The sequence below is a fragment of the Elephas maximus genome, chromosome 20 (assembly GCF_024166365.1).
Source record: "Elephas maximus indicus isolate mEleMax1 chromosome 20, mEleMax1 primary haplotype, whole genome shotgun sequence".
Taxonomy (NCBI): domain Eukaryota; kingdom Metazoa; phylum Chordata; class Mammalia; order Proboscidea; family Elephantidae; genus Elephas; species Elephas maximus.
Window position 1 is genome coordinate 38,933,665 of NC_064838.1, and position 15,702 is coordinate 38,949,366.

Sequence of the window (15,702 nt, forward strand, 5' to 3'; positions counted from 1 at the left end):
AAACCAAGAGAGTTCTTACACCCACACTCACAACCTACTATCACTTTACACACAATTCTAACTGAGTAGACAGAAAGTCTGAGAGGTCGTTAGAGGCAGCCATTACTGACAATAACAAGGAATGACAACTACAAGTGAAAGAGTGGAGAGAAAAATTACACTCAGCAGACGGAAGAACTTATAAAGCATAGCAACTTGGGGTCATAGGTTTGAGGCAAAGAGCTGCTTCTGGCTCAGCAGTCACTGACGTTGACAATTTATACACCATGAGCCCAGACACTCCCTGGTATTCGAGGTCCTGGCTGTAAACCATCAAAAACGTTAGATTACACTCAGTCTCCTGAGCAGCGGGGCAAGTGCTGGACAGCGGTCACAGTCCTGGGTCTCCTTCTGGGGCTCTGCCAACAACATGCTGGGGACTTGGCCAAATCAGCCTCCCTCTCTGGGCCTCGGTTTTTCCACGTGTTAAACAAGGCAGTTGAACCAGACAGTTATTCCCAGTTTCAGAATTTCCTGGTTTTCCGATGTTGAAGGCAGAGACGGGGTAATTACGTTTTAGCAACATTCCCCTCAAAATCATTCTAATAGTAAATGAATGATGGTTTGTGGTTTCCTAGGGTTCCGCTCTCAGCTTCTGGGAAAGCTCAGCCGTACAGAATGATCCTGAAGACTCCGCTCTACCCTTCCTCCCCCTCCCAGCTGTTCCCGAGTGTTGGCCCAAGAAGGTTTCACAGAACTTGACAGCTCTGGGACATGGTTTGGGGGCCAGGTACTTACTAAAAACAGGTGTCGGGGACGTCTATTTTTTCCTGTTACCTTCATCAGCGTCCCTTCCTTCAGAAACTCCTGCGGGGAAAGAAGCAAAGCTCGGTGACCGGGCCGATTCCCCGAGCTGTCCCAAGGAGTGTGTGTGTGTGTGTGTGTGTGTGTGTGTGCGTGTTGGGGGTTGGGGGCAACATTTCCCCTCGATGCCAGGGACAGGGGAGAGAGGCCCCTGAGTGAAGAACTTAAATTGTAATGTCTCCCAGAGTATCAGAGACCAGCTTGTGGGTGAATTTCCAGCTTATAAGAGCTGCTCCATGTATGCGAGAGCAGCCACGGAAGGTAGTGAGGCATCTTGGCCTTCCAGGAGCAGTCTGCCAGGTATTGTACCAGGCCCCAGGCACTGTTTTGGCCACAGAGTGGTCCGAACAATGACTCCCTCCCTGGTCTGCCACCAGGAGGAGAGAAACCATTCACAACAGAGCCTCTGAAGGTTTGCTAAAACAGCTGACGACCTGTGAACAGCTGCGGCAGGGCCCTTCCTTAATTCTGGAGGACACAAAGGGGTACTTAATATTTAACTGAACTGACAACCCAGGCCAGAATATCCTAGGCTAGTGAATTCCGTGCTAACTTGGAATGAAATCTCCTAAGCACAATCTTTTATCCCTTTATCTCTTGTACTTCATGGGCTATAGCAGGTAATGAACATATTTTTGACCATTTATTGAACTGAGTTTTTGCTTTCCATCTGGAAGCTTAAAAGTGGGTAAACTTGTCTCTTGAAAAATGTTATTTTTAAGATGCTCTTGAGAGAGAGTTTTCCTGCTTTCCCAGTGACTCTAGGGAGCACTGAACCCAACCAGCATGCCCAAGGAACAGATGCCTGTGTGGAAAACCCCAGTGGAGGCAGCCGATGGGTCTGGGTGAGCCCGGGAGAGCCAGCGTCCCTCCCTCCCTCCCTCCATGGGTAAACAGCACCTGCAGCCAGGCCTGTCTGGGGCCAGCCCAGCTGAACAATGGGGCTTATCGGAGCCTCGCCTGCTTGCCAGCCTGTCCGCCCTCTGCCCCTGCCCATGGCAGCACTCACCCTTCCTGGCTGGAGGAGATCCCCTTGGCCCCGGACACTGTGCTCAATGTGGACCAGCTTCTGCAGATTTTCCTGTGGGCAAGAGCAGGGAAAGGGGGAGATGGTCAGGCCAAGGGGTCTTATCTTCTCTGCAAGGGGTGGCAGTGCTTCCGTTCAGAGGAGGGAAATGGAGCTCAGAAAGGCCTTCTCAAAATCTCACCTCTTGTCAGTGGCAGGACTGAGACTTGTGCCCAGCTCTGTAGGATGCCAAGCTCTGAGCTGTCTACAATCAGGCAAGTCCCTCCAGACCTAGGTCCCGACACCACCACCTTTCTGTGTGCCACAGGGATGGTCACTTGGCCTCTCTGTGCCGGCCTAGACCTCTTTGTCTCCGGGCAACCACCCATGCTCTACGCCTGTGTTCATCATAAGGTCTGCTGCATCAAACTTCAGGAATCAGGGGCAACAGATGCCCAAGGCCAGACTGTCTCTCCTGGCTTCCAGCCCTGGGTGAAACCTTGGAAGGAGAGTAACCAACCCAACGCACCAGCTTTGGAGGAAGCTGGTTCGGTGCCTCTTGGTGCCTCGTGGCTAGGAAAATAAGTGTGTCTGGGAATTCCTTGTCAGTCCCTGTTGGCTTATCTTAAATATGTAAGGTGATATGCTTCCCTCTCTTACAAGGCACTAAAAGTGCCTGTAAGGTAGCACACCTCCTGCTCCTCTCTGCACAGCACCCCGTAATACTAAACATAACTATTATAACCATGTACTGAGAACTTACTGTGTGCCAAGCCCTGTGCCAGACACTTTATGTGCCTTGTAAGACCCTGTGGGACAGGAGTCCCTTGAACCTGATGCAGGGTTGGGTTCTAACATCAGCTAATAAGGTAAAAATTGTATGTAGCGAAATTGCCTTGAAAAATCCTTTATGTTGGCCATGATTTTGAGCATAAAATCCTACCCATTAAAATCTATAACAGTTCTGCTTCCGCTTATGATGTAGAAAGCTGCAAGAGAACACTGCTCCCATGCTAACAATGAGAAAAAGCCAGATAATCTAAAAAATCATAACTTTTCTTAAGCCTATCAGACAGCTGAGGTTACCAGGCAACCAAATGAATGGAATTTCAGAGAATGACAAGCCCCTCCACGGAGACACCAGCAAAGAGCTGTGGCACCTTTGGTAATACACAGGAGGAAGAGGTGGTCAGCATAATAGAGGGTGAAAAGAAAGCAGATAAAATGTTAATGAATTTGTAAAGGTCAAGTGTGGCTGGTGTGATGGTTTAGAACATCAGGCAGTCCTGGATATGAGTGACATCTGTACTCATCTGCAAGCTCTTTTCTATGAGTCTCCACCCAGTGCTCACAAGGATGACTGGGGGCAGGGCAGGAGGCCAGAAAGAGCCCCCTTTGGTGGTACAGGCATGCAGGCTGCCACTCCGGGGCTGGCACAGAACCCCATCCACACCCCTCTCCCATACAAAGCAAAAAGGCATCAGCCATTGGGAAGGCTCAGGAAATGCTCCCACCCCCAGAGTCCAGGCACAGTTACTATAGTTCTGGAGAAAAGGTGGAAGCAAAAGCTGTCTGCCCCTAGGAGAGCGGGAGGAAATGCCTTGGGCCCAGTACAAAACAGAGTTCAGCTACTGCTGGGAGGGGCAGAAATGGTCCAAGACAGTTACGAGGCACAGTCTGGCTGCCATGGAGGGGTGGTATAGGAATGCTGAGAGAGCCTGGCCCACTGGCCCTACTTAAGACTCAGGTTTGTCCAGGAGAACTGAGAAATCTCCCTTGTGCCCACCATATAAGCCTAATACCGATAATAAGAAATAGTAGTCTACCTCTGAGAGGGGGAAGTACATGGAGAGAAATGAGATCCCTTCTGTGGTGCAGAGGTTGTTAAATGCTGAGGATGGAGCAGAGACATGAGAAAAACTCCCAGCACTGTAAGCTCCACAAGAAGCACAAGGTGGCATCAGCCCACTGCCAGAGGAACATGAAATCTGTGGAGCACTGAAGGTAATAACAAAACCCAGACCCAGCTCAACTACTGACTAGACTGACTCAAGCCCCCATACTAATGGCAACCACTTCTAGGTATAAATACTATTTACCTGTCTCTACAGTTCTTCTATATAATAATATCTGGCATTCAATGGAAAATTATGGGAAACAGAAAAACAGAAGAAAAAAAAAAAAAAAACACCACCAACAAAAATTCATTTTCCAGAGATAAACCATTCAACAAAACAAGACTGAGAGGTGACACAGATGTTGGAACTTTCAGATAGGGACTTTAAAATAAGTGTAAATAACATGTTAAAGGATCTAGCAGAAAAGGTGAACAACATGTATGAACAGGCATAGCATTTCAACAGAGATGGAAGCTATAAAAGTCAAATGGAAACGTTGTAAATAAAAAACACATATCAGAAGTGAAGAATTCCTTTGACAGGCTTAGCAGCAATCTGAACACAGCTGAGGAAATAATTGATTCACTTGAAGATACATCAGTAGAGATTATCCAAACCGAAACACAAAGAGTTAGGGAAAAAAGAATAGAGTATCCAAGAGCAGTGGGACAATATAAAATAATCCAACGTATGTGTAAATGGAGTCCCACATACACACAAAAAAAAAGACAGAAAGAATAGGGCATCAGAAATACATGAGGAGATAATGGCTGGAAATTTCCAAAATTAATGAAAGACAACAAATCACAGATTCAAGAAGCTCAAGAATCACATTAGGATAAACATCACCCTCTGTCCCCCCAAAACCCCACACATACACAAGTAGATACATCATAGTCAAACTGCTAAAAATCAAATATAAAGAGAAGATCCTGAAGGAGCCAGAAAAAATGACACGTTACATAAAGAGAAAGATAAAAATTACATCAGCCTTCTCATCAGAAACTATTCAAGCAAGAAGACAATGGAGTGGCATCTATAAAATTCTGAAAGAAAAACATTGGTCAATCCAGATTTCTATATCTAGGGAAAAATAACCTCTCAACAATGAAGATAAGAAGACTTATATTATCAAGACGTCAATTCTTCCCAATAAGATCTACAGATTCAATGCAATACCAATCAAAATCCCAGCAAATTATTCTACAGATAGTGACACACTGATTCTAAAGTTTATATGGAATGGCAAAGGACTCAGAATAGCCAACACAATACTGAATAAGAACAAATTTGGAGAACTGACACTACCTGACTTCAATAGTTACTATAAAGGCACAGTGATCAAGACGGTGTGGTATTGGTGAAAGAAGTGACAAATAGATCAGTGAAACAGATTAGGAATCTGAGAAATATATCCACACAAATATAGTCAATTGATTTTTTTTTGACAAAGGAGCAAAAGCAATTCAATAGAAAAAGGATAGTCTTTTCAACAAATGGTGTTGGAACAACTGGACATCCATATGTGAAAAATGAATCTAGACAGAGCTTATTGCCTTTCACAAAAATTATCTGAAAATGGATCACAGAACTAAATGCTAAATGCAGCGCTATACAATTTCTAGAAGACAACACAAGAGAATATCTAGGTGGCTTTGGGTTTGGCAATGAGTGTTCAGATATGACACTACAAGCACAATCCATAAAAGAAAAAGTTGTTAAGTTGAAATTTATTAAAATTAAAAACTTCTGCTCTGTGAAAGGCACTGTTAAGAGAATGAAAAGCCAAGCCACAGGCTGGGAGAAAACTTCTGCAAAATATTGTATCCAGAAATAAACAAGGAACTCTTAAAACTCAACAACAAGAAGACAAACAATCCAATTTAAAAATAAGCAAAAGATCTGAACAGACACTTCACCAAAGAAAACACACAGATGGCAAACACACATATGAAAAGATGCTCAACGTCATATGTCTTTAGGTGACTGCAGATTAAAACAATCGGATACCACTACACACACCTATCAGAAGGGCCCAAATCCAAAACACTGACGACACCAAATCCTGGGAAGGATGTGGAGCAGCAGGGACACTTATTCCTTGCTGCTGGGGATGCAAAATAGTACAGCCACTTTGGCAGACAGTCTGGAAGTTTCTTACAAAGCTAAACATAGTCTCACCATGCGATCCAGCAATCATGCTTCTGGGTATTTCCCCAAATGAACTGAAAACTCATGTCTACACAAAAACCTGCACAGGAATGTTCGTAGCAGCTTTGTTCATAACTACCAGAAACTGGAAGCAACCAAGATGCCCTTCGACAGATGAAGGGATAAACAAACTGTAGTACGTCCACACGATGGAGCATTTGCAAAAAAGAAAGAAGCTATCAAGCCATGAAAAGACATAGAGGAACCCAAAATGTGCACTGCTAAGTAAAAGAAGCCAGTTTGAAAAAGCTACATCCTGTATGAGTCCAGCTACACGACACTGTGGAAAAGGCAAAACTATGGACACAGTAGAAAGATCGGTGGCTGCCAGGGGTTCAGGGGGAAGGGGAGCGATAAACAGGTGAAGCATGGGGCATTGTAAGGGCATGATACTTTAATGCTGGATACATGACATTACACATTTGTCAAAACCTACAGAACTGTACAACACAAAGAGTGAACCTTAACATAAACTATGGAATTTAGTTAATAATGTATCAATAATGGGTCATCAATTATAAAAAATGTACCACACTAATGCAAAATGTTAACAACAGGAGAAACTATTAGGGAGAAGCAGGGTATATGGGAACTCCCTCCTTTTTGCACATTTTTTTTTTCTGTAAACCTAAAACTTCTCTAAAAAAATAAAGTGTATTTTAAAAATGAAGATAAATCAAACGCTTAAGTTAATAGATAATGGTTGTTGGGAGCCAGCATCCTCACTGTTGGAGTGGGAATTTACAGATAAGCAAGGGGAGGAGCCCAGAATGATCTAAACGGTAAAGGATTAGAGTTGGAGACAACAGTAAGAACTCATGTTTAGCTTAATATAGAGACAGATGGTTACATAAAGAAATATCCCCAGACATGCCATGGGTTACTATATACATATGTGCTTCTTTGCTCTATTTGCTGAGGAAGCCTAAAAGAAATGGCACCCCAGTAGAAACGAGCACACCTAGTGCCCAGATCTTGATTTCTAGTAACCAAAAAACAAAACAAAACAAATCAAACAGTTGCTATTGTGTCGACTCCAACTCATGGCTACCCCATGTCTATCAGAGTAGAACTGTGCTCCAGAGGGTTTTCAATGGCTGATTTTTCAGAAGTAGGTAGCCAGGCCTTTCTTCCAAGGTGCTTCTGGGTAAGACTCAAACCTCCAACCTTTCAGTTCGCAGCTGAGTGCTTAACTGTTTGCACCACCCAGGGACTCCTTGGTTTCTAATACCATTCTCCAATTAAAGGAACTAGGGATCTTTGTAGAAATGGCAGATTCTAGAACTGGGGCAGGAGATATACAAGATAAGCCTGGGGCATCTTATAGTGCCAGAAAATAAGGACGTGGCCTCCCACCCTCCCAAAAAGAAAAGAAAACAACCCAAAGGCCCCGTTGATGGGGTATGTGAAAAGGACACCAGAGCCAACTGAAAGAGCTTCAAGTGGTCAGAGCTGGAACAACATGAGGGACAAAACAAGAAGGGCAGGACTGGATTATAACCAAATCTAAGAGTACAGACTTACATAAATACATGATTGAATACATTAGTAAACGGGGAAGAAGAGACAAATCTCCCATGCAAAAGAATTCCAAATAATTTATGTAGATACTCCACCCTAAAGGAGGGAAAGCATAACTCCCTACTCCTTAAGTATGAGCTGAGCATAGTGACTCTTTTCCAAAGAGTACAGAATGGAAAGAAGAGGGAAAAGAGGGTAACCTTACAGTGGAGAAACTTGATAAACACTACTTCGGCCAAAGGATCAAGGTCATTATCAACAGCGATAAGTCATGTTGATAGCATGTACCCTTGATACATGATGAAAATGGCACTTTATGATCTCAAAAACCCATGTCATGGATTGAATTATGTCCCCCCCAAAAATTTGTGTATCAACTTGGTTAAGCCATGATTCTCAGTATTGTATGGCTGTCCTCCATTTTGTGATTGTAATTTTCTGTTGAGAAGATTAGGGTGGGATTGTAACACCACCCTCACTCAGGTCACCTCCCTGATCCAAGATAAAGAGAGTTTCCCGGGCGTGTGGCCTGCGCTACCTTCTCTCTCTCAAGAGGTAAAAGGAAAGGGAAGCAAGCAGAGAGTTGGGGACCTCATACCACCAAGAAAGCAGCAAAGGAACCAGAGTACGTCCTTTGGACCTGGGGTCCCTGCGCCTGAGAAGCTCCTCAACCAGGGGAAGATTGAGGACAAGGATCTTCCTCCAGAGCCAACAGATAGAGAAAGCCTTCCCCTGCAGCTGACGCCCTAGATTTGGACTTGTAACCTACTAGACTATGAGAAAATTAATTTCTCTTTGTTAAAGCCATCCACTTGTAGTATTTCTGTTATGACAGCACTAGACAACTAAGACAACCCATAACCCTATTCTAATCAGGAGAAAAACATCAAATTCCAATTGAGGGGTACCCTACAATATACCTGAGCAATACTCCTCAAAACTGTCAAGGTCATCAAAAGCAAGGAATGTCTGAGAAATTGTCACAGCCAAGAGGAGCCTAAGGAGACATGACAACTAAATGTATATGGTATCCTAGACAGGATCCTCGAATGGAAAAAGGGCGCTAGGAAAAAACAAAGGAAATCTGAATAAAGTATGGCCTTGGTTAATAACATATCAATATTGGTTCAAAAATTGTGACAAATGTATACCACACTAAATTGAAGCCCTGGTGGCATAGCGGTTAAGAGCTTGGCTGCTAACCAAAAGGTCAGGCTTCGAATCCACCAGCTCCTCCGTGTAAACCCAGCGGGGCAGTTCTACTCTGTCCTATAGGTAGGGTCTCTCTGAGTCAGAATCAATTCAACAGCAACGGGTTTTCGAGTTTTTTAACGTGAGATGTTAATAACAGGAGAAACTGGGAGCGGGGTAGACTTCAAGGACTCTGTTCTATTTTCACAATAATTCTGTAAATCTAAAACTGTTCTGAAAAATAAATTCTATTAAAAAAAATGAAGGTGAAGTAAGTACTTCTTCAGAAAAATGATGTAACCAGACTTTGCCCATGTCTCCTGATACTCTCTTCTGGAGAAAGAGATTTTATTTTCATGCTACCGAGATTGTTGCTGAATGCTGTTGACTCGATTCAGACTCATAGTGACCCTATAGAGAAGAGGCCAATTAATGGCTAATTTGCTTTAAAGTCTTGAAAGCCTAACTTTGTAACCACTTGTATGATTTTTCTCCTTGGGAAGACTCCAGAAGCTTCGTCTGGGTAGTTGCAGTTAGAACCAAGCTACATCTACCCTTTAAGCAAGTCTTCAAACGGGTTCTTACTCTTGACAAATCTGGGAACCAACTCCAATCTTCCATTTAATGATACACCTCATGGCTGGATTAATAATAACAACACTACAGCTAATAAAACAAATGTGGGAAACAGAAAAGCGGTCCCTCTTGAACTCTGTGAGCAGGTGTTGTGTGTGGGCACACAGATGCGTGTTCATGAAGAGTGCATGTGAGGCTGTGGGTCTGAGCCTGTGTGCGACAGGCACAAGGAAGACTGGCCTGCTGCTTAAGACAGAACTGAGTTCAAATACGGCTCTCACATTTATAGCCAAGTGATCTTGAGCCCCTGGGAGGGGCAAATGGTCGATGCATCCGCCTGCTAACCAAAAGGCTAGAGGTTTGAGTCCACCCAGAGGCTCCTTCTTCTGAAAAATCAGCCACTGAAAACCCTAAGGTTTTCTGACACGCGTGGGGTTGCCAGGAATTGGAATTGACTCTACGGCAACTAGCAGGGGTGTATCTTGGGCAAGGTTACTCCTTTCTCCAAGCCTCAGTCTCCCTACTTGTGAAACTTGGCTAATAACACTTCCCTTGCAGGATGGTTGTGAGGCTTAAGGGGGTCATGTTTACCAAGCAGCTGGCACCATGCCTGAAAACAGCAAGTTCCCAGTAGGGGCAGCTGCTTTTATTATCATTGTGGGTACAAACGCTATGTGGGAATCTATTCGGCTGTTCCTGAAGAGCTGGTGAAGATGACTTTTGCCATCGTGTCTTTTGGACATTCCCATCTATTCTCTGTCCTCCATCAGAACATGAGGATAGAGGGTGGGAGGGGCCTTCCTGGGTCTCAGCTCTTCGAGTTGTGTTCCTAGAGCTGACTCCTCATGTCAGAACCAGCACTGTTCTGTTCACAGGCTGCCCTTTCTCATGTATTCACATGTTGGCTTGGCTGCCAGAACTTTATCCAAGTGAGTTTAATGGTGGAACCTCAGGCAGTATGGCAGGTAGGGAGGAGGGCCCCATTTTCGATCAGTGGAGTGGTGGGAGCTTGGCTCTTCCTATCATACCTCTGGCTTAGCTACCTAGGTGAGGGCTTCTGGCCACAGTGACTGCTGCCTCCTCCAGGAAGCCTTTTCTGGTCATCACAACAAATAACTACTTTCCAAACTCTACCAAAGGTGGTGCGGAGCATGGAAGGCTTTCCAAAATGGAGGAATGGCACCATCAGACATATTTGAAAAGGATCACTCTGGCCAGAAGCTGAGAAGGACCTTCAGCAATAGTCCAAGCAGGAGGGGATGAGGCCTGAGCTGCGCTGGTGGCTGTGGGGAAGGAGGAGGCAGAGCCCCAGCCTAGCTCTCAAGGACACCAGGGCTCACAGTCACTGAGCTCTGTCTCTGGGTCGGGGCTGATGTGGATCCGCCTGTCCACCCCTCTGCCTGCCCAATGCTTATCCACAGCAGGCTCTGGAGCAGCTGTCCACAGCTGGATTGAGGGACAGCAGGCCGTGGTGGTTCCTGGTGCAGCATATGACCTCAGCCTTTGCAGGGAGCCTGGAGGGCGTTTGGCTATAGGCTACTCCGTTCCTCCTCACACAGGCTCACTGGTGGGAGGGAGGGCACATCCCTCCCTGACCCAGTTTTCTCTTTGGAGGCAGAGGTGGCCCGAGCTGGAGGACACTATGGAGAACACTGCCCATCTGCTGCTCTGCCAGGGTGCTGGGCCACAGAGCACCTCTCTGTGCCAAGCTGTGTTGAGTGACATTTCACTGTGTGTTCAGAATGCCAAAGTGACAGAGGAGGGAGCTAGGCAGACCTGCAGGAAGGGACTCGATGACAAAGCATGTCTGACCCACCCTGAAAACGGGCCCGGGAAACCGGCCTATTTTTCCACACCCAGTTGGCTATGGCTTCAGCTCCACACTCAACACCCCAGCCTCCCCCCGTAGACTCCTGTCCTACCTCTCCTCCCCGGAACCCCTTGTCCAGTCATGCTGGGTGGCTCTCTGAACTAGTCCGCATCCTACACTTTCCTACTGTCATGCCTTTGCCCCTGCCATTCCCTCTTCCTGGTGCACCTTTCCTCCCCTTGCCTTCCTGGCATGTAGACGCATCCTTCCCTGGAGACACCTCCTGTACCACCTCTTCTCACAACCCCAGGTGGAAGGGTGCCTCCCTTCTTGGAACTTGCAACGTTTTCTCTCCCTCTCTTGTGATGTTTATCAAGGTTATCTGTGTCCACATATTTACTGCTTCACAAAGCTGTGATTTCCTCAAGGACTAGGATTCATGTCTGATCTCTGGATCTCCAGTCCCCAGCACATGACCAGAAACACGGTATGTGTTCCATAAATGTTCTTTCTCTTGCTCTTCTTCTGACTATGGATGACTTAGTGTAAGGATTTTCTTCGTTATCTGCCACAGCAAAGCTGAGCAATTCTTTGGCACACAGACTACCACTATCCCCTTCTGCACCTGGGGAAGACATCACTAATCGATTACTGAACTCTTTCCCACTGAGCTAGGACTCCACGCTTCAGGATCCTTCTTAACACAGAGCTTAAGCATATTTATAGCTTAGCGGAACCACACATTTGTAGACTCAAATAATTGGTAATCATTCAAATGGAGTTGGCATGTGGAATAAAGTTTGCCATCCTTGGCAGAAACCCAGTAAACCCTTGATAAATATCTAACCATACAGAGTCACACGCTGTCAGAACCAGACATGCACTTAGAGGCCACAAATTCTAGTGGTTCTCAAACTTTGATGTGCATCAAATTTACCTGGGGTACTTGCTAAAAATGGATATCACTGGACCCCACCTCGGAAAATTCTGACTGGATAGATCTAACATATGTCTAGGAATCTGTAGTTTACAAAGCACTCCAAGTGCTGATGCAGGAGATCTCAGACTACAGTCGGGCAATACTTAGCGAGTCTGTGCACATCATTAGCCACCCTCATTGCTCAAACGGTGAACCTGAGCCCCAGAGAAGGACACTCAGAACCAGAGGTCACACAGCAAGTGTCATGCCAGAACTCAAGGCTCTTTGCAAGGTCCCAGGAGACAGATGGTTGCCTTTAGTCCCCCTGGAAGTAGGGTACCCTAAGGAAGTCCCAGGGCAGGGTAGAGGAGGGTTCTGGAACCTGCACCTGAAGGAGGTATTAAGAGGCCACACTTACCCCCTGCTCCATGCTGTCGTTGACACGGTCCGTGACTTTGGAGATGAGGGTCAGTGCGCCTGTGGAGGGAAGCAGAGCAGACAGCTGGGCTGTTTAGGGCCAGTCTAATTGTCGCTGTCCTTGCCTCTTCCCTGGCCATGCCCCTCCCTGCCCCTCCCTCCATGTGCTCCCTGACACTGCTGCAGCTGCAGGACTTTGTATGTGGGTGGTCAGCTTTTCCCATGGAAGGTCAGGTTGCTGCCTAGGTGACCCTGACAGTGATTTGGTCACTCTGGGCCCCAGCTCCCCTGGATGTAGACTGAATATGTTAAGATGTGAAATGCCTGGCAGGTAGGTCCTCCAGGCACAGCCACGCAGAATTGGGAGGAGATACGGAGACTGGGGTAGCTTTTCAGACCTGGCACTACCTCCCATCACCAAATTCTGGTCACCCCTTTCTCCTCCTCTTTCTGGAGGTCGGCAATCTCAGGGACTCCTCGTGGTCAAGTGGAAAGGGAAGAATCACCTTCGAATATCCGGAGAAGCCCTGGAAGGTTGGTATCTAGAACACACCCTGACTCGGTCCTGGGCTTGGAAACTACTACAGAGGGCAGAGCTGGGAGAGACAGGGCCCAAAGAGGAGTGTGTCCCCTTCCTCCTGGGGCATGCCTGACTTACCCTGAGTGTTCTCGTACTCAGCCGAGTCTGGGCAAAGGTTATTTAAATAGTCTGTAGGCAGAACAAGAGTTGGGAGTCAGTTATGCCCTGGTGAGGCTAGCCCCTTTGTCTACACTATGGCCACCGTCTTTCTCTCCAGAGATGGAAGGTAAGTTTGAGAAGAAGGGGATGTCCATCCTCCCACCTGTTAGCTCCACAATACAGGCTATCACAGTACCAGGCCCCCATGACCACTATCAGCATCGATACCACCACTGCTAGTCATTCAATTGCTCAACAAATACCTACTGAGTGCCTGCTGTATGCCTGTACCATGCTATGCCTGTGGGATGCAAGGTGACACCTGCCTTTAAGAAGCACACAGTCTGTTGACGGAGGTAGACATGTCAATCAGTACAGCACAGTGTGATGTGTTAAACCTTTAACAAGGCTCTACAGGGCTGGCCCTTCTCCAAATACCACTTCCCACACCTCACTCACTCCATTCCAGCCATGTGGGCATGCCTGCTATTTCTTGAACACATCAAGCTCGTTCCTACCCCAGGGCCTCTGCACTTGCTCTTCCCTCCGCCTGGCACTCTCTTCTTCCCATTCTCCGTATGTTTCATGCCCTCACTTCACTGAGATCTATGTTCAGCATCACCTCCTCAGAAAGGTCTTCCCTGACCACTGTACCTAATCCAGCAGCCCTGTTCCTCTCTGTCACCTTAACCTGTTTTACTTTTTGCAGAGCTCTTATCACTGACATATATTTTCATTTCTTATTCATTTGTCTGTTTTTCCCACCAGAATACAAGCTCTGGCATAGAGCATGGTACGTAGTAGGTGTTCAATAAACATTTGCAGAGTTAGATGAATGAATTCTCTATCCCCTTACCCTAGAGTATTTTCATTTCGGTCCTTTCACTACCTGAAACTGCATGTGTATGTTTATGTGTGTGGCGGCTGACTGGTCCACTGGAACGTCAGTTCCCCTGGATGGGACTCTTTATCCTCTGGAAGGTCATTGGGTGAGTGGGTCTAGAGCTCAGAGGAGGTGTGGGTGTTTCTGGCAGGTAGAGGTGGGGAGAGGATGACAACCCCAGGAACAGTCTGTAGAGCGGGAAGGAGAGAGGTCTTAGGACTGAGCCGGAGGAACACTGACTTTACGGGACACCCGGTGGAGGAAGGGGAGGAAGAGAGGCTGTCAGCAGAGGTGAAAGGGCAGCCTGAGAGGCTGGAGGAACACGTGAAGAGTGTATCACAGAAGCCTGGGAGGGAAGGGCTTCAGGAAGCAGGAAGCGGTCAGTGCCAAAGCCACAGAGAGATCAAGCAAGTCCAAGACTGAAATGTCCACAGATTTTGGCCACAAGGAAGGCTTTGGTGACCTTGGCAAGAGCAGTTTTAGTGAAATGAGGAGTTGCCTGGTTGAGACGGGGGAAATGTAGAATGAGGGAGGTCTGGGATGGGAGAGGCTGAAGGCACCAATAGCTGGCAGCCACTACAGTGAGGTTTCCAAGTTGGCTCAACTGGAGGGAAGGTGGGGGTAAATCAAGTGCCTCTGGAGGGACAGGGAGGCAAGAAATTGAGCAACCCCCTCTCCTCCTTCCCCAACAGCCTTTGCAGGAAGGGATGTCATCATCACTCACCTTGCTGTCATGTCCACCCCTTCCCCAGGTGCTTCCTCTCTACCCACCACCTCTGTTTACCGTGACCTCCTGGGGTGCCCACCTGTGAGAAGCACTTGGTACTGGAAGAGGCGCTGCACCACCCTCAGGAGCCGATGCTTCACGCTTTGGCCACCTCCTTGCAGACTCTGCTGCTCTCAGAGAAGGCAAGAAAACCCCATCAGAGACTCCAGGCTCACAGCATCCCCTCACACCTTTTCCTGGCCAACCTGAACTTCTTCCCCATCTTCAAATCCAGGTTCCCCCCGCCGCCAGAGGGTCTTCCCAGATCAGCCCTACAGGCTCACAGCTGGTACAATACTCAGTAATATACCTCTCCTGGCCCCTGCTTCACTCTTAGTTTTAGAAATAGAGAAAGGGCCCAGTAACCGGACACTCAGTGCGTGGCCAGTGCCGGTAACTGCCTTGGTCACCCCAGTGTCTGGGGCCCCAGGTTGATTCATGCTTTTCTACTGGGACAGGAGAACTGCCAAAGAGACCCTTGGTGGCCAGGGTCACTGAGCTGTCATGATGGCCCAGCAGGGGATGTCCTGGGTTCCCAGCTTTCCCTCCTGATGGATCACCCTTCATTCCCCCCAGCCAGGTCTCCCTCTCTGCTCCTCAGCCTTGGCCTGACCTGGATGCCCCATCCACGTGCGTTACGCCCTTCAGTGCCAACTGCCCCTCTTACGTCCTTAGAGGAGGGACTCAGCGGAGCAAGGGACCCACCTCGAATTCACGGACAGCAGCTGCCAGCCGCGGGGAGTAGAGGCAGTTCTCACTGAGCAGACCCAGGTACCTGTCGAACTGCAGGATGTGAGCGGCGTGGTGGTCGAATCCCTGCTCTCGCGCCAGGAAGACGTCAGCCACCTTCTGCTGGCCCTCCCTGCAGTCAGGGAGGAGATGGACAGAGAACTCAGCCTGAATCCACTCGGCATAGCAGTTAGAGGGTAGATGTTTAAGCTATAGCCCTGGGTGTGAACCCCAGCTCTTTCCAAAGCGGTTT

The 15,702-nt window shown here is 47.3% G+C and overlaps 1 protein-coding gene across 1 annotated transcript in view; it reads right to left on the bottom strand.

The window, feature by feature from the left end:
• Positions 1-15,702, bottom strand: part of FGD5 (FYVE, RhoGEF and PH domain containing 5) — a 154,332-nt gene that overhangs the window by 33,291 nt on the left and 105,339 nt on the right. The window contains exons 7-12 of the mRNA XM_049863003.1: positions 15,426-15,582; positions 14,761-14,848; positions 13,051-13,101; positions 12,394-12,452; positions 1,853-1,924; positions 778-846 (exon numbers count right to left, since the gene is read on the bottom strand). Of these exons, the coding sequence (XP_049718960.1) occupies positions 778-846; positions 1,853-1,924; positions 12,394-12,452; positions 13,051-13,101; positions 14,761-14,848; positions 15,426-15,582 (496 nt within the window). The remainder of the gene's footprint in view (positions 1-777; positions 847-1,852; positions 1,925-12,393; positions 12,453-13,050; positions 13,102-14,760; positions 14,849-15,425; positions 15,583-15,702) is intronic.